The 23,787-nt window shown below is 43.6% G+C and overlaps 1 protein-coding gene across 3 annotated transcripts in view; it reads left to right on the forward strand.

Moving 5' to 3' along the window:
• LOC139366742 (LanC lantibiotic synthetase component C-like 2 (bacterial)) overlaps positions 1-23,787 on the forward strand; it is a 60,004-nt gene that overhangs the window by 31,997 nt on the left and 4,220 nt on the right. For all 3 annotated transcript variants that reach the window (XM_071104436.1, XM_071104438.1, XM_071104437.1), the window contains exons 5-8: positions 15,183-15,329; positions 19,874-20,056; positions 21,632-21,808; positions 22,408-22,480. In XM_071104436.1, coding sequence (XP_070960537.1) covers positions 15,183-15,329; positions 19,874-20,056; positions 21,632-21,808; positions 22,408-22,480 — 580 coding nt within the window. The remainder of the gene's footprint in view (positions 1-15,182; positions 15,330-19,873; positions 20,057-21,631; positions 21,809-22,407; positions 22,481-23,787) is intronic.

Below are 23,787 nucleotides of genomic sequence, written 5' to 3' on the forward strand. Positions count from 1 at the left end.
TTAATGCGTTTGAGCCAATCAGTTGTGTGGTGACAAGGTAGGGGTGGTATACAGAAGATGGCCTTATTTGTTAAAAGATCAAGTCTATGTTATGGCAAGAACAGCTCAAATAAGCAAAGAGAAACGACAGTTCATCATTACTTTAAGACATGAAGGTCAGTCAATCTGGAAAATTTCAAGAACTTTTAAAGTTTCTATAAGTGCAGTCGCAAAAACAATCAAGCGCTATGATGAAACTGGCTCTCATGAGGACCGCCACAGGAAAGGAAACCCCAGAGTTACCTCTGCTGCAGAGGATAAGTTCATTAGAGTTACCAGCCCCAGAAATCGGCAAATAACTGCACCTCAGATTGCACCTCACAGAGTTCAAGTAACAGACACATCTCAACATCAACTGTTCAGAGGAGAATGCGTGAATCAGGCCTTCATGGTCGAAGTGCTGCAAAGAACCACTACTAAAGGACACCAATTGGAAGAGACTTGATTGGAAACACGAGCAGTGGGCATTAGACCGGTGGAAATCTGTCCTTTGGTCTGATGAGTCCAAATGCGAGATTTTTGGTTCCAACCGCTGTGTCTTTGTGAAACGCAGAGTAGGTGAACGGATGATCTTCGCATGTGTGGTTCCCACCGTGAAACATGGAGGAGGAGGTGTGGGGGTGTTTTGCTGTTGACACTGTCAGTGATTTTATTTAGAATTCAAGGAAAATTTAACCAACATGGCTACCACAGCGTTCTGCAGCGACACGCCGTCCCATCTGGTTTGCCCTTAGTGGGACTATCTGTTTTTGAACAGGACAATGACCCAAAACACACCTCCAGGCTGTGTAAGGGCTATTTGACCAAGAAGGAGAGTGATGGAGTAATGCATCAGATGACCTGGCCTCCACAATCACCCGACCTCAACCCAATTGAGATGGTTTGGGATGAGTTGGACCGCAGAGTGAAGGATTAACAGCCAAAAAGTGCTCAGCATATGTGGGAACTCCTTCAAAACTGTTGGAAAAGCATTCCAGGTGAGTACCTCATGAAGCTGGTTGAGAGAATGCAAAGCTGTCATCAAGGCAAAGGGTGGCTACTTTTAAGACTCTTAACATTTTATTTTGATTTGTTTAACACTTTTTTGGGGTTACTACATGATTCCATATGTGTTATTTCATAGTTTTCAACAATTCTTTTTTACTATTCTACAATGTATCAAATAGTAAAAATAAAGAAAAACCCTTGAATGAGTAGGCGTCCAAACTTTTGACTGATACTTTATATCTACAGAAATAAGACAGATCCTGCTTCTGTTGCCTGTTGGAGTGTTTGTTTTAATAGCCTACTGTGTGCACCAAGCCTCATACAACCAAAACATGAGAAACAATTTCACATTTGTCTGTTTTTAATCTTTGCTATGCTGTAATAAAGGCTTTACACTTTTTTGTTGTTGTTGTTAGAACAGCCTCAGGTATGTTTTTATTACTTATATAGTGTTTACACTTTCAAATTGTCCCAAAAATTATATTTCTCATTATTGTTATAGTTATTATGATCATCATTCTAATAATAAGTTATGTCATTATCATTAGTAGGCTTAGTAGGCTCGACCACATCCAGTTTAGTCTTAAACTGTATCTTACTTTGACCTATATTTCAATACTTATATAGGCTACTGTATCAATCAGTCAATCATTTGTTAATGTTATCACAAGCATACAAGTCATTCATGATTGGAAATGCAATCAAGCATATTCGTTTTTAAAATAACTTAACAGCATTTGTTTTAACAGCACCTGTTTGGTACACTTAATATGCATGCAGTGTTGGCTCCTTACCTTCTTTTTCTTGATCTCCAGTATTTTCCACAACTAGTCCAATTTATTCCACACATCTGACATTCCCTTTCCTTCCTGTGCAAACAGTAAACATTCCCCCATTTTGAGTTTCTATGTCACTTCCTCTGCATCCATTTTGCTGTCTCGTGTTTGTAGTTTGTTATAACCAATTTATTGATGTGATTACTATGCTATAGGTCAGGCACTATTGGTTACATGCATGCAATGCATACATTTGTCACATAAAGAGAGCAAAGGTTGAGGGAATAAGGAATGTTTTCCCTAAACAAATGAGGGATTTTGGTAACATAACTTTTCAGTCAGAAATGCGGGTAATTCTGTTACAGCTTCAGCAACACGGACAGCGCAATAAACACTGTTGATGTTCTGTGGTTGTAGCTGCAGCAGGAGACAGCCCCAGTGTCCACGTACTGTATATCAATTCACCAGTTAGTGCACTGTAACCCACAGAGAGATTTCAGAACCTCCACCCTTGTGCATGAGCTGAAGCAGATATCTATATGTTTTTTTGTTCTACCATTACTTATCGCACAGTTTTGCACATGTTATGTGGATTTTTTTGCACTTGCATGCACACAGTCACACTCATCCAATCCCTGTGCTTTGTCATACTGTTGGTTTCTTTGCATCCTCCAAACGAAGATGGATTTCCTCCAGCCCTATAAATACAGTATAGTAGTTGAATCCCCACTGCAGAACACAACTGGGAGAGTGAATTTATTCACTACCGCACCTGTCATCTCCAGCATACCAACTAAGCAATGCTACAGTACACCGTTGACAAATGGCCTGCACATTTCTGGGGCCCCGATCGGACAGGTATATTATTAGGACAAATATAGGAATAAAGTTGTCAGGAATTTAGTTTTAATATTTGTATTTTATGTTTTTGGGCAGGCACAGCCCTGCAATTCGTCACAGCATCATGGGGTTAGATGAGGTGCCTGTCAAGGAGAATGTGTGTTTTATACACAGACACACACCCTTCATGGGTTACAAAACTGTGACTTTGATAGCTGCTCTTTTGGCTGGTTAATACTACTTGTTTCTCTTTTAATTTTTTTATATTCAGTTTATGGTGCTTTGTGTAAAATGAATGATCTGCTGGTTCTGTTTCAGTTATGAGATGGGTTTTCTTCTGCAGTATGAAAGGGCAAATATACAATCTGCTGACTGGCTGTTCTCGACGTGTCTCCAGTTCCCTCTTGTTGTTTTCTCTCGCTCCTTTTTTTGTGTTTGAACATTCCTTCATTTCATTCTGCAGTTGACAGCTTTGTGACGAGGGAGTCTGAGCTTACAGGGAAAGAGAGCAGCGTTTGTGTTTTTCAAATGTTTTATTTTGCACTTTGCACATCGCCATACACCTACTCTTGTGACATCCATTTTGGAAAAACATCAGAATGAGGGGAAAAGGTGGAAAGGTTCCTTTGCTTCCAAGGCGCCACCCCGTCTTAGAAAGAAGACACACACTTGATAATGTTCATGAGTCACACACACGTCCATGCACGCACGCACACCTACCACCCCCTCTCTATCTCTCTTCCAAAATGTTCTGGTCTGTTTTTTATGCCTTCACTTTTTGCCTCTAGCCAAACGAAAGTTTACTTAACTAATCCCATTTTGCCATAGCTGTACAGCAACACGAGATGAAGACACAGACAGACACAGCTCCTATCTCTCAGACCACATAGACTAGACAGTGTGTCAATCTAGTCACACCAATTTTTCCCTGTGATGTCTTCCCAAACAGCTGTGGGCGTTTGTTTTGATGTGCTAGGCTGTGATTTAATTAGTTCTATAAACAAATTAATTCACAGTGAATTACATAGCCTTCCCTGTGGGTGAAACAATTTGATGGCTTATGAATGAGGCCCTGTGAATTAATGTGTTGTGTGTGTTTTAGAGGTGAGGGATTTGGAGAAGAGTTACAATGGTGTGAATGAGAGGAGTTGTGATTGGTTGAATGGAGGTTAGTTGAGACAAACATTTTTTTTTTTACCTTTATTTATACAGGGTTTTCTCGTTGAGATAACATCTCTTTTTCAAGAGAGACCTGGTCCAATAGCAGCAGGGGGAACAAAGTTTCAGACAAAACAACTTACGTACACTAACACAACACTAATCAAAACTATAGACACACATGCAACAATTACATTAAAAAAACACAAATGTCACGACAAAAATAAAGCTATCCTAAAGACAATTACACTCTTCTATGATATTTATGTCAATCAAGTTTTTAAACTCCACCAACGTGAGTTTACATACCCTACATTACTCATCTCATATGTATATACTGTACTCTATACCATCTACTGCATCTTGCCATCTTTATGTAATACATGTATCACTAGCCACTTTAAACAATGCCACTTTAATATGTTTACATACCCTACATTACTCATCTCATTCAGTGGGGCAAAAAAGTATTTAGTCAGCCACCAATTGTGCAAGTTCTCCTACTTAAAAATAATAGAGGCCTGTAATTTTCATAATAGGTACACTTCAACTATGACAGACAAAATGAGAAAAGAAAATCCAGAAAATCACATTGTAGGATTTTTAATGAATTTATTTGCAAATTATGGTGGAAAATCTGTATTTGGTCAATAACAAAAGTTTATCTCAATACTTTGTTATATACCCTTTGTTGGCAATGACAGAGGTCAAATGTTTTCTGTAAGTCTGCACAAGGTTTTCACACACTGTTGCTGGTATTTTGGCCCATTCCTCCATGCAGATCTCCTCTAGAGCAGTGATGTTTTGGGGCTGTTGCTGGGCAACACGGACTTTCAACTCCCTCCAAAGATTTTCTATGGGGTTGAGATCTGCTAGGCCACTCCAGGACCTTGAAATGCTTCTTACGAAGCCACTCATTGTCATGCTGAAAGACCCAGCCACGTTTCATCTTCAATGCCCTTGCTGATGGAAGGAGGTTTTCACATGATACATGATTCATTCTTTCCTTTACACGGATCAGTCGTCCTGGTCCTTTTGCAGAGAAACAGCCCCAAAGCATGATGTTTCCACCCCCATGCTTCACAGTAGGTATGGTGTTCTTTGGATGCAACTCAGCATTCTTTGTCCTCCAAACACGACGAGTTGAGTTTTTACCAAAAAGTTCTATTTTGGTTTCATCTGACCATATGACATTCTCCCAATCTTCTTCTGGATCATCCAAATGCTCTCTAGCAAACTTCAGACAGGCCTGGACATGTACTGGCTTAAGCAGGGGGACACGTCTGGCACTGCAGGATTTGAGTGTGTGTTACTGATGGTAGGCTTTGTTACTTTGGTCCCAGCTCTCTGCAGGTCATTCACTAGGTCCACCCGTGTGGTTCTGGGATTTTTGCTCACCGTTCTTGTGATCATTTTGACCCCACGGGGTGAGATTTTGCGTGGAGCCCCAGATCGAGGGAGATTATCAGTGGTCTTGTATGTCTTCCATTTCCTAATAATTGCTCCCACAGTTGATTTCTTCAAACCAAGCTGCTTACCTATTGCAGATTCAGTCTTCCCAGCCTGGTACAGGTCTACAATTTTGTTTCTGGTGTCCTTTGACAGCTCTTTGGTCTTGGACATAGTGGAGTTTGGAGTGTGACTGTTTGAGGTTGTGGACAGGTGTCTTTTATACTGATAACAAGTTCAAACGGGTGCCATTAATACAGGTAACAAGTGGAGGACGAAGGAGCCTCTTAAAGAAGAAGTTACAGGTCTGTGAGAGCCAGAAATCTTGCTTGTTTGTAGTTGACCAAATACTTATTTTCCACCATAATTTGCAAATAAATTAATTAAAAATCCTACAATGTGATTTTCTGGTTGAAGTGTACCTATGATGAAAATTACAGGCCTCTCTCATCTTTTTAAGTGGGAGAACTTGCACAATTGGTGGCTGACTAAATACTTTTTTTGCCTCACTATATATACTGTACTCTATACCATCTACTTCATCTTGCCTATGCCGTTCTGTACCATCACTCATTCATATATTTTTACGTAGATATTCTTCATCCCTTTACACTTGTGTGTATAAGGTAGTTGTTGTGAAATTGTTAGGTTAGATTACTTGTTGGTTATTACTGCATTGTCGGAACTAGAAGCACAAGCATTTCGCTACACTTGCATTAACATCTGCTAACCATGTTCAGGAGAGAATTCCAGGACCACGGAGCTGAGTAACTAAAACTATTTCTACCGTGACCTGTTCTAATTCTTGGTACTGTTTAAAGCAAATGTGAATGGGACCGTAGTGGATATTTATTTACCGACCGAATTTAAATAAATACATTTAAAAGAGTAAGTGGCATTTTACCCAGTATGGCCTTATAAATCAGTGTTTACTAGTGTTTAAGCCTACACAAGGTCAATGACAACCAGCCAACGGCGCTGTAGAGATCACAATGATGTGTTAGACGTTTTTGATTGGTAATGAACCTGAGGGCTGCATGATATACTAAATCAAGTGCTCTCAGGGTAGTGGCTGAGGCCTGCGTATATACAGTTGAAGTCGGAAGTTTACATACACTTAGGTCATTAAAACTCGTTTTTCAAACACTCCACATATTTGTTAACAAACTATAGTTTGGCAAGTCGGTTAGGACATCTACTTTGTGCATGACACAAGTACATTTTCCAACAATTGTTTACAGACAGATTATTTAACTTATAATTCACTGTGTCACAATTCCAGTGGGTCAGAAGTTTAGTTTATGCAATGTTGACTGTGCCTTTCAACAGCTTGGAAAATTCCAGAAAATTATGTCATGGCTTTAGAAGCTTCTGAAAGGCTAATTGACAACATTTGAGTCAATTGTAGGTGTACCTGTGGATGTATTTCAAGGCCTACCTTCAAACTCAGTGCCTCTTTGCTTGACATCATGGGAAAATCAAAAGAAATCAGCCAAGACCTCAGAAAAAGCATTGTAGACCTCCAAGTCTGGTTCATCCTTGGGAGCAATTTCCAAATGCCTGAAGGTACCACGTTCATCAGTACAAACAATAGTACGCAAGTATAAACCCCATGGGACCACGCAGCCGTCATACCCCTCAGGAAGGAGATGCTTTCTGTCTCCTAGAGATGAACGTACTTTGGTGCGAAAAGTGCAAATCAATCCCAGAACAACGGACATTGTGAAGATGCTTGAGGACACAGGTACATTAGTATCTATTTCCACAGTAAAATGAGTCCTATATCAACATTACCTGAAAGGCCACTCAGCAAGTAAGAGGTCCTGCTCCAAAACCGCTATAAAAAAAGCCAGACTACGGTTTGCAACTGCACATGGGGACAAAGAGTGTACTTTTTGGAGAAATGTCCTCTGGTCTGATGAAACAAAAATAGAACTGTTTGGTCATAATGACCATTGTTAGGTTTGGAGGAAAAATGGGGAGGCTTGCAAGCCGAAGAACACCATCCCAACCGTGAAGCATGGGGGTAGCGGCATCATGTTGTGGAGGTGCTTTGCTGCAGGAGGGACTGGTGCACTTCACAAAATAGATTGCGTCATGAGGGAGGAAAATAATGCAAATATATATATTGAAGCAACATCTCAAGACATCAGTCAGAAAGTTAAAGCTTGGAAGCATACTTCCAAAGTTGTGGCAAAATGGCTTAAGGACAAAGTCAAGGTATTGGAGTGGCCATCACAAAGCCATGACCTCAATCCTATAGAACATTTGTGGGCAGAACTGAAAAAGCGTGTGCAAGCAAGGAGGCCTACAAACCTCACTCAGTTACACCAGCTCTGTCAGAAGGAATGGGCCAAAATTCACCCAACTTATTGTGGGAAGCTTGTGGAAGACTACCCAAACGTTTGACCCAAGTTAAACAATTTAAAAGCAATGCTACCAAATACTAATTGTATGTAAACTTCTGACCCACTGGGAATGTGATGAAGGAAATAAAAGCTGAAATAAATCATTCTCTCTACTATTATTCTGACATTTCTCATTCTTTAAACAAAGTGGTGATCCTAACTGACCTAAAACAGGACATTTTTACTCGGATTAAATGTCAGGAATTGTGAAAAACTGAATTTAAATGTATTTGGCTAAGGTGTATGCAAACTTACGACTTCAAGTGTGTTTGTGTGTATATGTATATATACACTGCTCAAAAAAATAAAGGGAACACTAAAATAACACATCCTAGATCTGAATGAATGAAATATTCTTATTAAATACTTTTTTCTTTACATAGTTGAATGTGCTGACAACAAAATCACACAATTATCAATGGAAAGCAAATTTATCAACCCATGGAGGTCTGGATTTGAAGTCACACTCAAAATCAAAGTGGAAAACCACACTACAGGCTGATCCAACTTTGATGTAATGTCCTTAAAACAAGTCAAAATGAGGCTTAGTAGTGTGTGTGGCCTCCACGTGGCTGTATGACCTCCCTACAACGCCTGGGCATGCTCCTGATGAGGTGGCGGATGGTCTCCTGAGGGATCTCCTCCCAGACCTGGACTAAAGCATCCACCAACTCCTGGACAGTCTGGTGCAACGTGGCGTTGGTGGATGGAGCGAGACATGATGTCCCAGATGTGCTCAATTGGATTCAGGTCTGGGGAACTGGCGGGCCAGTCCATAGCATCAATGCCTTCCTCTTGCAGGAACTGCTGACACACTCCAGCCACATGAGGTCTAGCATTGTCTTGCAGTAGGAGGAACCCAGGGCCAACCACACCAGCACATGGTCTCACAAGGGGTCTGAGGATCTCATCTCGGTACCTAATGGCAGTCAGGCTACCTCTGGCGAGCACATGGAGGGCTGTGCGGCCCCCAAAGAAATGCCACCCCACACCATGACTGACCCGCCGCCAAACCGGTCATGCTGGAGGATGTTGCAGGCAGCAGAACGTTCTCCACGGCGTCTCCAGACTGTCACGTCTGTCACATGTGCTCAGTGTGAACCTGCTTTCATCTGTGAAGAGCACGGGGCGCCAGTGGCGAATTTGCCAATCTTGGTGTTCTCTGGTAAATGCCAAACGTCCTGCACGGTGTTGGGCTGTAAGCACAACCCCCACCCGTGGACGTCGGACCCTCATACCACCCGCATGGAGTCTGTTTCTGACCATTTGAGCAGACACATGCACATTTGTGGCCTGCTGGAGGTCATTTTGCAGGGCTCTGGCAGTGCTCCTCCTTGCACAAAGGCAGAGGTAGCGGTCCTGCTGCTGGGTTGTTGCCCTCCTACAGCCTCCTCCACGTCTCCTGATGTACTGGACTGTCTCCTGGTAGCGCCTCCATGCTCTGGACACTACGCTGACAGACACAGCAAACCTTCTTGCCACATCTCGCATTGATGTGCCATCCTGGATGAGCTGCACTACCTGAGACACTTGTGTGGGTTGTAGCCTCCGTCTCATGCTACCACTAGAGTGAAAGCACCGCCAGCATTCAAAAGTGACCAAAACATCAGCCAGGAAGCATAGGAACTGAGAAGTGGTCTGTGGTCCCCAACTGTAGAACCACTCCTTTATTGGGGGTGTCTTGCTAAATGCCTATAATTTCCACCTGTTGTCTATTCCATTTGCACAACAGCATGTGACATTTTTTGTCAATCAGTGTTGCTTCCTAAGTGGACAGTTTGATTTCACAGAAGTGTGATTGCCTTGGAGTTACATTGTGTTGTTTTAAGTGTTCCCTTTATTTTTTTGAGCAGTGTATATACCAGTAATGTACATCGTACCAGCTTCTTCCTGGCCTCCAGAGAAAAGCTGGTATTGAATCGAGGTTGTTTGAGACTGTAAGGTTTTATATTTATGAAGGATCCCCATTAGCTGCTCCCAAGGCAGCAGCTACTATTCCTGGGGTCCAGCAACATTAAGACAGTTACATACAGTTTAAAATGACATTTAAATTTCATAACACTTATCACAACACATTAAGATTGGTAATTAATGGAGTTTGGTTGGGAGACTATGGATCGTAATGAATGGAGGTTGCTTGGGAGACTATGGTTGACAGTAATGCCATGATTGTGGATCTAGGAACCTGTGATTGCACAGCACTTGTCTCTCTGGTCGTTCTTGTGACAGGAATAGTTTTGTTCCGGTCTAAGGTTCTACGTTGATGGAACAATCTAATGGTGCTGGAGCTATATTATAGCCATTGCTATTTGCTGGTCCGTGTAGTACCCTATTAGAAGTTCTGTCTATATTAAGTTTGGTTAGTGAGGACCATTGAGCTCTCGGTCCCTCCTCTCCAGTGTAGCCCTGCCTGCCTCTCTCCTGCCTCACTGACACAGCCCTTCCCAGGGGACCTAGGGGGAGATCAGAGAGCTGAGTGTGGTTGCCACAGAGCAGAAATGGCCCTGAGTCTGCAGTTTCCCCCTGTGCAGCCCCCAGTTCACCGTCTCCAGGGATACGACTGTGCGGGAGGAAGGGAGGGTGTCGGGAGAGAGAGAGAGAGTACTGCAGCAGCCCTTCCCTTTATGACAAGGTGGATGTACGACGAGCACACACACACACACACACACACACACACACACACACACACACACACACACACACACACGCTCACTCCTAGGCCCTATAATATCGGTATCAGGTTTTCGCTCTCAAAATATTTTTCATTGGAAAACAAATGCTTGTCCACAACAATGGTTAAACTACAAAAGGAGACCACTTTTGAGGTCTGTGTGTAGTTACCCTTAAATTCAACTGGGCATGAGCCAGAGAATGTTGTTTGGTTAGCAGTGTTAGTTGATTTCCTACTCATTTCAATACATTTTTTTTACATTGTTGAATTCCGTTTTAATGTCTGGATTCCATGACGCCATCTGGGTTTTCCGCAACACAGATTGTATATATGCCCTACACTCCCATAGATCCATACTGCCACCACAGTGCTCTAGCAGCAAATCCCTCCCTCCCTCTATAGAAACAGATCTATACTGCAGCTTATCCATAGCTCAGCAGCTCCCTGGCCAACAGCTCCAGTTCACTTAAAGGAAATCCATATCACACCCATTTTCTCCTTTCAAAAGAAGACAGAATCTCATTTGAATAAGGGTGGGGGGGGTGTAGAGGCTGTGTGTGTAGAGGAGGTGTGTGTGTGTCCAGTCACTTGCGAAGAAGATGGATGAGCTTTTGTTCGAGAGTCAGAGATTTGAAAAGCTGCAATTTTATGTCTTACTGAAACGTGGCTGGATGATGTTGCTATGCACGTACTATTTGGTGGATTCTCCATGCAGCGTCAGGATCGTACACCGGCTTTGGAGAAGTCGAAAGGAAGTGGAGTGTTTTTTTTCACCCTCATGAAGAGCAACTGGTGTGCTGCTTCAAGTGTGAAGGAAATCTCAAGCGTTTGTACTCCTGATATAGAATACCTCATGGGAAGCTGCAGACCCTTTTATCTACCAAGAGAGTTCTTATCTGTAATTATCACGGCTGTCTACATCCCGCCCCAAGTCTACACCACACTGGCACCCAATGAACTGTGTGCTCACCCAGAAGTAGCAATTTTGGTGGGCAGAGACTTTAACGCGGGGAGACTTAAAACCGCCCTACCTCACTTCCACCAACACGTCTCCTGTGCCACTAGGGGAGCAGAAACTCTACACCACTTTTATTCTACCCAGAGAAAAGCACACAAGGCCCTCCCTTATCCTCCCTTCGGCAAATCTGACCAGGAACCCATTCTTCTGCTTCCTGCTTACAAACAAGATCTCAAACAGGAAGCAGCAGTGATGCGCTCAATGAGGAAGTGGTCGGATGAAGCAGACGCAAGACTGTTTTGCTAGTATACACTGGGATATGCTCTGGGATTAATTCAATAGCATTGAGGAGTTTCCCCCGAGTCATCATCTTCATCAATAAATGCATAGACAATGTTGTCACCACAGTGACTATAAGAACGTATCCATCCAAAAACAGGGAATATCCACGCTGGACCAAAGGCTAGAGTTACTGTTTACAAGGAACGGGACACGGACATGGACGCATACAAGAAAGCTCGCTATGACCTCCGAGACATCAAACATGCAAAAAGACAATATAGGAGGTGGAATCCTATTACATCGGCGGCGTATGCTTGTCGTATATGGCAGGGCTCCAGGGCGTATGCTTGTCATATATGGCAGGGCTCCAGGACGATAACTGATTACAAAGGGAAACCCAGGAATGAGTTGCCCAGCGACGCAGAACTCTCAAATGAGTTAAATGCATTTTATGCTCGCTTCGAGGAATATAACACTGTGCCTTGTGTGAAAGTCCCTATTTTTCCAAATGACTGTGTTCTCGCTCTCTGGGCCCATGTGAGCAAAACATTTGAACAGGTTTACAATCACAAGGCCGCATGGAATACCAGGGCACTTTCTCAAAGCATGCGCAGACCAGCTGGCAAGTGTCTTCACAGACATTTTAAATCTATCCTTGTCCCAGTTTGTAATTCCAACAGGTTTCAAGTTGACCACTATTGTCCACATTCCCAAGACATTCATGGTAACCTGCCTAAATGACTATCCCCCTGTAGCACTCACATCTATAATTATGAAGTGCTTTGAAAGGCTGGTCATGGCACACACCAACACCATCCTACACCCACTCCAATTCGCATACTGCCCCAACAGATCCACAGATGACGCAATCTCAATTGAACTTCACACTGCCCTTTCTCACCTGGACAATAACTGAGAATGCTGTTCATAGACTACAGCTCAGAGTTTAACACCATACTCCCCTCCAAGCTCTTCACCAAGCTACGGACCCTAGGACTCAACCCCTCCCTCTGCAACTGGATCCAGCCCCAGGTGGTGAGGGTAGGCAACATCACCTCTGCCACGCTGACCCTCAACACGGGGGCTCCTCAGGGGTGTGTACTTAGTCCTCTCCTGTACTCCCTGTTCACTCACGACTGTTGGGCCCGAAAAATTGCCAGACTCCAGCCACTCAAGCCGTAGACTGCTCACTCTGATACCATCCGGCAAACGGTACCAGAGCGTCGGCTCTTGGACCAACAGGCTCCGAGACAGCTTCTACCCCCAAGCCATAAAACTGCTAAATAGCCAGACTGCTAAATAGTCAATTAATGGTACCCAAATTACCCACACTGACTCTGTCTTGCACTGACCCTATGCACACTCACCAGACTATATATATACAAACAATTTACTCACTCAAACACACTACATTGACACTCCCACACACGCAGAACGACACAACACACATACATACACATTACACACACACACTTTTACACTAATTTCCTGCTCTGTTCTTTATTTTTTCTCTTATGTGTCCTGATGCCTGGTCACTTTACCCTGCCTTCAGTATCTACCTCAAATACCTCATACCTCTGCACATTGATCTGGTACTGGTGCTCCCTGTATATATATATCTTCTTGTGTATTTTATATCTCTTGTATTTTTTTAAACTCTGCATTGTTGAGAAGGGCTTGTAAAGCAAGCATTTTACGGTAAAGTCTACCAGTTGTATTTGGACGTGTGTGTGTGTGTGTGTGTGTGTGTGTGTGTGTGTGTGTGTGTGTGTGTGTGTGTGTGTGTGTGTGTGTGTGTGTGTGTGTGTGTGTGTGAGTGTGAGTGTGAGTGTGAGTGTGAGTGTGAGTGTGAGTGTGAGTGTGTGTGTGTGTGTGTGTGTGTAAAGCATTTTAACTCGCTTGTGTAAATGCCAGGCTACCTTTTATTCAACCTTTTTACAGAACCCCTCCAAAATGATACAGTGTATGAAACCATTCCCCTCCCCGTCAGTTAAGTGTCTAATACGCCAAGCCACCTGGCAAAGAGACGTAAATACTGCAGTTGCATGTTCATTAAACCTATAATGATATGAGTCAGTTATTATGCAAAGCCATGTCTTTTATCTGCTTTACAATCATTAGTCATCATCGTGAAATCCCCACCCTGATCAGTAAGGAGTACAAATCACATTATATTGGTTACATACACATGTTTAACAGATGTTATTGCGGGTGTAGAGAAATGCTTGTGTTTCTAGCTCCAACAGTAAGGTAATTTCTAACAAGAAATATCTAACAATTTCACAACAATACACACTAATCTAATGGAATTAAGAATATATAAATATTTGGACGAGCAACGTCGGAGCAGCATAGACTAAGAAACAGTAGAATAGAATACAGTATATACATATGAGATGAGTAATGCAAAATATGTAAACATTATTCAAGTGACTAGTGTTCCATTATTAAAGTGGCCAGTGATTTCAAGTCTATGTATACAGGGCAGCAGCCTCTAAGGTGCTAGTGATGGCTATTTAACAGTCTGATGGCCTTGAGATAAAGAGGTTTTTCAGTCTCTCTGTCCCAGCTTTGATGCACCTGTACTGACCTCACCTTCTGGATGATAGCGGGGTGAACAGACAATGGCTCGGGTGGCTGATGTCCTTGATGGTATTTTTGGCCTTCCTGTGACATCGGGTGCTGTAGGTATTCTGGAGGGCAGGTAGTTTGATGCGTTGAGGCAGACTGCACCACCCTCTGGAGAGCCGTGTGGTTGCGGGCGGTGCAGTTGCCGTACCAGGCGGTGATACAGCCCGACAGGATGCTCTCAATTGTGCATCTGTAAAAGTTTGTGGGTTTTAGGGGCCAAGCCAAATTTCTTCAGCCTCGTGAGGTTGAAGAGGCGCTGTTGCACCTTCTTCACCACACTGTCTGTGTGAGTGGACCATTTCAGTTTGTCAGTGACGTGTACGCCGAGGAACTTGAAGCTTTCCACCTTCTCCACTGCGGGTCCATCGATGTGGATAGGGGGGTGCTGGCATTAGGTGTCTGGCTGTGGGGGGAAAGGGCTTCAGCCCAGGATGTGTGTGTGTGTGTGTGTCAGCCCAGAATGTGGGAGGGAGTGATTTTAAAGTGCTCTACTCTACAGAGTTTAGACTCCCTGTGTGTGAGAGAGAGAGAGAGAGAGAGAGAATCACCAGGACATGTCTGTCTGCTGCCTGCCTGCGTCCCCCCTGTTCTGTTCAATCTGCTTCTCAACGGGTACTAGTGCATACCAATGCGCGTGTTCATGTGTGTTCACACTCTCTTTATTTCTCAACCTCAAGTCTGCATACTAACGGCAGGGTAGAGGGAGCAGAGATCTGTCAAATCACATTTTCATTCTGTCTCTCCGTCTCTCTTGGAGATATCAATCAATTCAGGGGTTTAATTGCACTCCCATGGAGAGACTGGCGTGTTCAATTCAACTGACAGGAATGCAAATGAGAATTGACCCGTTGAACTTTGCTGTTTATTAGTTACGGTAGTTATTGTCTTTGGACAGGGTCTCGCATGCATATACAGTATCTCTTCCAAACCTATTGAAACAGACGAGAGGGAGGCTAACCCACTTCCTGTTGGTGTCTTTGCAGGTTGTGACGGCCATCTTGGAGTCGGGGAAGAACATGGCCAAAGAGGAGAAGAAGGCGGAGAAGTGCCCACTGCTCTACGAGTGGCACAAGAAGCAGTACGTTGGCGCTGCCCATGGCCTGGCGGGCATCTACTGTATGCTGATGCAGGTGAGTTAAACACATTATCTTTAAACATTCTTTACTATGAGATATCGATCAGTGAGTAGATTTGACTGCTGTCTGATTTAATGCATATTACAAGATCTTACAGTATAGCATACATAGCATTGTAGTAAGTCTCTTTGGCCATGTTTCTAATAATGTATCATTTACTTACCATTTTTCCTTAAGGGAGTTGCTCCTACTCCGATATCAGATCTTTTCATTCTGATGCTCTGAAATGCGGAAGACACATTTCAGTTGAATGCGTTCAGTTGTACAACTGACTAGGTATCCCCATTTCCCTCTCCGTGAGTCTGCAGGTTTTCACAGTATCTGCCGGGAATTTGGGACTCATGCTAAAATTGCTGGTTCCTAGTTGGCTTATATCCATGTTTTGCTTCAGCGAGATGCTGTTTACGATCATGATGTGTAATCTAAATTCACCCAGGAGATGGATCACAGGAAATAAAATAAGATCAATTATTCAGGACCCAAACAACATCCCATAATGAGATCCTAGAGTGGCATCAACCTCCTACGCTCCCATTACCACGATGAATTAATATGGATTAATATGCTTTTTAATGATCAGTGTTCTTGGATTTTATGGCAGGTGCGGGTGTACCTCGATACATTTTTATATTTTAGGGAAAAATAACCTGTTTAAAATCATTTGTGAGTTGTTTTGTTTCCCCATGGTGCTTGTAACACTGATGTGCTTTAGTTAATTAAATTAGTCAGGGAGGAGAAGTTTTATGATGGAGTTAAAAAAGATATTTCTGCACAAGATTTTGTTATATGTGCACAAAACATTAGGAACAACTTTGCTTTCCATGACAGACTGACCAGGTGCGAGCTATTATCCCTTATTGATGTCGCTTGTTAAATCCACCTCAATCATTGTAGATGAAGGAGACCGGTTAAAGAAGGATTTTTAAGCCTTGAGACAATTGATACATGGATTGTGTATATGTGTGCCATTCAGAGAGTGAATGGGCAAGACACAATTATTTAAGTGTCTTTGAACGGGATATGGTAGTAGGTGCCAGGCGCACCTGTTTGAGTGTGTCAAGAACTGCAACGCTGCTGGGTTTCTCACGCTCAACAGTTTCCCGTGCATATCAAGAATGGTCCACCACCCAAAGGACATCCAGACAACTTGACACAACTGTGGGAAGCGTTGGAGTTAACATGGGCCAGCATCCCTGTGGAAAGCTTTTGACACCTTGTAGAGTCCATGCCCCGACGAATTGAGGCTGTTCTGAGAGCCAAATGGGGTGAAAGTCAATATTAGGAAAGCGTTCCTAATGTTTTGTGCACTCTTGAGTATATAATGTAGGTGTTACCATTACACCATGGCTCTGCACATGCAGAGTAACTATGTAGGTTAAGGGAACCCTTTACATTAGCCTAACTTTTTATCTAGTTTCTCTGCAGCTATTTGGTAACTAGAATATCATTACTCAGTTGTACAATGAAAGATATATACAAAATAGGCTAATTACTGTGTGTTTACAATGTAATTACACAACCCATGTAACTCAATGGTATCTATGACAAAAAGTAAGGCAAGGAGGGCTTACAAGCCACCATAGAAGATTCCATTATGACACCAGCCACCTATGGAGGCTAGCTAGTCCTAATCACAATCTTCACCCATTAGTATTGGAGGCTTCCAGAGGCTGTCAGAGGCCATGGGACCATGTGTTGGATATGTAATCTGCTTCTCTGAGAGTTTTTAAAGGCCAGAGTGGAGGAAAGTAGCTTATCTTTGATCCCCAGTGGAGAGTAGTCAGCGTTCTCTCTGTGCTAGGGCATGTGCTTCTCTTTTAGAAATGCTTCGATGATCCTCCTGTAGTGCTGGCACTATCAGCATGCCTCTCCTCCTCTCTTGGGATTGGCTGGCCATGCATCATCTGTCTCTGGGGAGGAGGGCGGTGATTGGGAGTAATGATGCCGCCCACAACCAGTTCCCAGGTTGCACTTAGATCTATAATAATGGCATTTAGCAGACCCTTTTATCCAAAGCCACCTACAGTCATGTGCATCCATTTTAAAGATGGATGGCAATCCAAGTTGCAAGCGTCATGCTCTACCAACTGAGCCATACAGGACGGCTCTACTGGTAATCATTAACTAGCAACGGACCTGCCATGTTGCTTTCAACTATCAGTAGAAGGGAAGGAAGCGAGGAGAGGAAGCCACGTTAGACTATTGAAATGCTCCCGATGACTGGAGCCACAGGGCTCTGCACTCCCACCTCTTCCCCCTTTCAAACTCTATTGGGCTATGACACACACACACACACACACACACACACACACACACACACCGTTGGCGTTTACAGCTTTGCAAATATTTGAGACCCACACGACCCTCATTAAAACATGAACAGAGGAAGGACTGCCACCAGCCAAACTAGTAAACGCATGTAAACAACCGCAGGCCTGGGAATTGTGTGTGTGTACAATTTGTACTAGCACTGACTTTGCTGATAGCTACTTAATGAGGAAGATATTGGCTTACTATGACTGCGGTTGTCTCTCTTTGCTACCTTAAGATCAATGCATCTAACTGTGAGTCGCTCGATAAGAGTGTCTGCTAAATTACAAAGATGTGTGTGTGTAGGCGTACACTAGTACGCCTGTTTGTGTGTTCATTCGCGTGAGTATTTCTCCCCCGAGCATTTACAAGGGGCTCCTAATCCAAAATTGGACACGTCTTATTTGGAACTTATGAAAGTTTGTTTCCATCTATCTATCGATCACTCTTTGAAATGTGAAAGCATAGCCGTGGGAAGTAGGGGTGTTGAGGGTGCTGCAGCACTCCCTGATAAACCCCCCCCTCGCCCTCATATGTGAACGAGGGACCAGAGCATCTCTGCCACTACCTGGGATGCATTGTTGTCCCCTGTTGCACAACTGAAAGCTCATATAGATTTTGCCTTGTAACAACTCCAATCTGGCATTGGCGTACCCGTCCCCACGAGAACACTGCCCAGCAAATGTCCCCGATAGCGGTCTGGACCGAACCCAACAGGAAATGTATTTAGTAATCCCCAAGCTGTTGGACTACCTCCATTTAGGCCTGTGTTTCTCGCTCTAAAAGGCTACATTTCAACATGTTTTTGCCAACTCACTCTCAGGGCACACAGTTATCAATGGATACAACTTGATTCCTTTTTGTGTTTGATGATAACCACTATCATTTGCGCTTTGTGTGCGTGTGCGTGTGTGTGTGTGTGTGCCCAGCTGCTTTGAGTAAATAGATTGTGTATATGCATTATCTTCCCTATGTGTTAGAGCAATGCAGTGTGTGTGTGTGCGTGCGTGCATGTGTGTGAGCATGTGTGTATAAGTGCGGTGCGTCATTGTGACGCACGTGGAAATGCTCTGCTACACCTATACTCAGACATAACACACAAACACACCCATCTTTCACTCATCCATCCTTCCTTTATTTCTCTCTTCCCTCCGATTAGTAACAGTAGCTCTCTCTCCTCCCTCTCTCCTGCTTCATCCTTTTTCCTCCTCTCCTTTCTGTCTAATGTCTAACAGACGCTCTCTCCTTTCTGTCTGATCTCCCTCGCTCTAACATTCTCTAACGGTAGTCTTCTCTCCTCCATCCTTCCTTCTCTGGCTGTCATTTTCTTTAGCAGCATTTATCTCCCTCTTCCTCTCTTTCTGGCTGTAATATTCTTTAATTGCAGTCCTCTCTCCTTCTTCCTCGCCTTCCTTCCTCCTCCTCCTCCTCTCTGACAGTATTCATATCCAACAGCTCCCTCCCTCCCTGTCTCTGGCTGTATTATTATCTAACAGCAGTCTTCTCTCCCGTAGGCCATGTTTCTCAGCATGGTCTTTCTTTTCTTTTCTTTCTCTCTAGCCAAATCAAAAGATTGTCCTTGTCATAAATTCTCTCTGACACTTGCCTCTAATTCATCTTTCTCCGTGCAGTAAAAACCATCAAGTGCATATTCAACACGGCTGAGTGCTATTTGGGATAATGACTGTTGAGTCAGGGATTTCTATTTGATTTGACTGGATTCTTCTAAGTTTAGTTAGTCTCTTAATGAAACCCAGTATAAATGGCCCGCATTTAAAATGCCTGACGGTCTCTCATAAATGTAACATCTGACAAACCTGCTGCATGTAAAGCTGAAGTGCAACGCTTGGGATGTTTCAGACCAGGTGATATGTTGTGTATTAACTGTTCATCGCGATAAGAATGATTGTGATATGCATATCAACAGATTTCAGCATACTTTGCTATCAGATGTCGGTATTCCACAGTAGTTACACCACCCGTCTTCATGTCACCTGAACTTGTGCCTCCATATTGTTACCATGATATTTCTACAAAGGATGTGGATATGGATTTTATTTACTATATCTCTCTCCCCTCTCCTCTCTCTCTCTCCCTCTCGGTCTCTCCCTTTCTCTCTCTCCCTCTCTCTTTCATTCCCTCTTTTTTTTTCTCTCTCCCCCTCCCCCTATCTCTTTCTCTTGGTCTTTTTCTTTCTCTGTCTCTCTCCCTTGCTCGACCTCTCTCAGCCCTCTGCTAAGGTGAACCAGGAAGTCCTATCTGAGTTGGTGCGGCCAAGTGTGGACTACGTCCGCCACAAAAAGTTCCGCTCTGGGAACTACCCGTCGTCGCTAAGCAACGAGACGGACCGGCTGGTGCACTGGTGCCACGGGGCGCCAGGAGTGGTGCACATGCTCATCATGGCACACAAGGTGAGGGACACACACCGTAGTAATGTCTCTTCAAGTAGATCTGAAAGGATTTTGGATTGAAACACTCGACACCACTCTCTCTCTCCTCTCTAGCACAGCTCTCTAAACCTCATGAATACACTCTCACGATATTAGGGCTCGTTTGTTTTCCTAATATCAATATCACGTTAACTAACCCCATGAGTTCCATTATAGCACTCAGCTACTCTCCCATACAGAGGACTGAGAGAGAGCAGTGAACCAGGCCCTCTCCTCTAATGCCTCCAGCTCTGCCACTCTCAAATAATTGCATGGAATCACCTAGGAAATATATGTAAATCTATAGCTGGAGGTAACGAACTTAACAGCTCCCGCTGCATCTCAATGCTCCGGCGCCGTGGCTCGGCGCCTAGGAGAAAGACACAACTCACAGTGACGCCTAGTGGATATCAGGTGCACTGTAGGACCAAGGTCCCTTTTCACAAAGCGTCTCACAGTAAGATGCATGATATTATATGGACAGTGGAGGCCTGGTCCCAGATCAGCACTAGGATCACTACGGGCCCCGGTGTCACATTTTGATTACCGACTGAATTTAAACAAGCACTACATCCCAGCTTTGACATGCTAGTCCGCTGGTTTAATACCACAGTCAATTTCAAGAGGTCTTATTGAGTAATGGGCTGTTTTTCTGCCGTGCTCAGCATATGGCCTCTTACAAGCTGACTCTCACTGCAGGTCTGAAAACGCACACCCTCTCCCTTTGAAATGACTAATAGAAGGAGCAAAAGAAGGAATGGAGATTATGTAGTGAGCATTTTGAGCATGCGTTGTGTGAGGAGAGGAGATTTCCCCGGATAAACGCTTCATCTCTTGACAAACAACATGTATTTAATCAGTCGTAGTGTGGCATGAATACACACACTCACGTTCAGGGGGGAGCACACACACACACACACACACCCCCCCCCCCCCCCAGTGCAGGGTCATTTCATGTCTCTTTGGTCCATTAACTTCATGAAGGAATACAATGTGCGTATCACCTGTATTCAGGTTCCTACCTTCTAGGGAGTTTTTCCTAGCCAATGTGCATCTGAATTGCTTTCTCTTTGGGGTTTTAGGCTTGCTATCTTTAAAGCACTATTACAAATTATGAGCTAAAATGGGCTTGATGAAATACAGTTAATTGATTTGATACTGTATCTTTGGCTATTTCAGTCTCCCTATGTAATGTAAGGGCAATTGATTAGGAGTACATGAAGAACATTACAGATTTCTAAATAGCAGGGCAAGATGAAAGTACTCTAATACCACGTTTCTTACATCAAATCCTTTCCGATCCTCGTGTGTGTGTGTGTGTATGTGTGTGTGTGTGTGTGTGTGTGTGTGTGTGTGTGTGTGTGTGTGTGTGTGTGTGTGTGTGTGTGTGTGTGTGTGTGTGTGTGTGTGTGTGTGTGTGTGTGTGTGTGTGTGTGTGTGTGTGTGTGTGTGTGTGTGTGTGTGTGTGAGAGTGAAGTTGTGGGTTTGGATTTCAGATGGGGTTTGGGATTGGCCATGAGTCTAATGTCACGTCTCCCCTTTCCTCCCTCCCTCCAGGTGTTTAAGGATGAGAAGTACCTGAAGGATGCTGTGGAGTGTGGGGAGGTGATCTGGCAGAGAGGCCTGCTGAGGAAAGGTTACGGTATCTGTCACGGCACGGCGGGCAACGCCTACTCCTTCCTCACCCTCTACCAGCTCACCCAGGAGAAGAAGTACCTCTACCGCGCCTGCAAGGTAACACTGGGGTGTGTGAGGAGGGGCTGTGGAGCTCCTGGTTGCTCCAGCAGTGTTGTCCTCCTTCAGATCTTCTTCCTCTGTTTGAGTGAGATGGGAAGGAAGGATTCGCCCACACATGCAGTACAGTGTAGGCAGCCTGCCCTGAACAAGCCTGCTAAAGACACGACTACACTCTGTGACACAAAAGTCTTTATCGTGACATGTATTGTACCATTGGCCAATATTGAAGGCCATTCTTCTTACTGACAAATAATCAGTATATGATGAATCATTCAGTCGGATTTCATTCATTGCTTTCTTGGTTTTATAATATAGCCTATGTTATGGTGTTATGTCTGCGTTGTCGCTTGCTTGCATCGATATGTATTGTCTCGTGTGAAATCCGGTTGTCAGTGAATGACCTTGTCATTACATTTGGATCAATTAATTTGTGCATTCATTTATCCAATCCTCAGGATTTTAGAATTACTGCATGCATGGTTCACATATTTATGTATTTATTTATTTATGTATCCAATTAACATACAGTATAGTCTATTGTCTTTCATGTTCAACCCTATGTTCTGATAATCACATTGGTCCTCATTTTTTCCCAGTTTGCTGAGTGGTGTCTGGACTACGGAACCCACGGCTGCAGAATCCCAGACAGACCGTACTCTCTGTTTGAAGGTGAAACTTTTATTTAAACCCCTTAAGCAGACAAAAACATCCCCAAAATACGTGACATTTTCCGCCTTCTCTTCTTCCCATTCAATCAATGTAATAACCACTCTGTAATTTACGAGAAAATGCAGACTGAATTTGCTTTACATATGTACTGTACCAGTCAAAAGTTTGGACACCTACTCATTCAAGGGTTTTTCTTTATTTTTACTATGTTCTACATTGTAGAATAATAGCGAAGACATCAAAACTATGGAATCATGTAGTAACCAAAAAAGTCTTAAACAAATCAGTCAACAAGTGCTCAGCATATGTGGGAACTCCTTCAAGACTGTTGGACTGGCTGAAGCATGACGTGGGGTGGGCGGCTGCCGAGCCCACCAAGACAAGAAGTCCTCTCGAGCTAGCTACGGCGTGGAAGCCCGACGAGCTAGCGGAGGCACCCCTGGGCCCATCGGCGACGGCACCCGGACCAGACATCACCAACCAAAACAAAAACCAAAACTCCCTGATGCTTATTTTAGTGGTGTCAGCATTCTGTAAGGACCGACGCTGGAGACGAGAAGCAGGTAGAGGGAGTGAACATTTTAATGAAACAACGGACATGAAACAGAACAGGAACAGCATTTGGACAGGGGAACAATACAGACGTCAATGCTGACACAGGGAATAAACGGAGGAGCACACAGATATAGAGGGGGTAATCAACAAGATAATGGACTCCAGGTGAGTCCAATATAGCTCAGCTGCGCGTAATGGTGGTGACAGGTGTGCGTAATGAAGGGCAGCCTTGCACAAGAGGGAGAGTGGGAGCAGGCATGACAGTCTGAGTGTTGGAGTGTGCCCCTCTGTCAGTAAATTTAAAAAAGAAAAGAAAATCATGCCATCTGGTTTGCTTAATATAAGGAATTTGATGTATTACATATACTTGAACTTTTTACTTTCATTTAAGTATGACAATTGTGCACTTTTTCCACCACTAGACTCATCCCTCATTCAGTGTAGTAAAAGAGGGAGATAGGAGAGGAGACTCTGTACCTCTCTGTTAATGAGATTTGAGGAGCCCTGATCTCTCATTGCTAATACAACTGAGAGATTGACCAACTACTGGACATTTTACAAACAATTAACACATTCAGTTAGCAATTCTAATGTTCCATGGCATGTGAAATTATTTGATAATGTATTTAGGAAAAGAAGTGCACTCTAAACGACTTCTGCACTAAGTCATGTTTCATGAGCTAGTGAGGCTTTTGCTCTTACCTCTCTGAACCTTCCTGAGACTTAAAGCTCTCTGCCTCACTGTGACTGGG

Source organism: Oncorhynchus clarkii, chromosome 15 (assembly GCF_045791955.1).
Source record: "Oncorhynchus clarkii lewisi isolate Uvic-CL-2024 chromosome 15, UVic_Ocla_1.0, whole genome shotgun sequence".
Classification (NCBI taxonomy): Eukaryota; Metazoa; Chordata; class Actinopteri; order Salmoniformes; family Salmonidae; genus Oncorhynchus; species Oncorhynchus clarkii.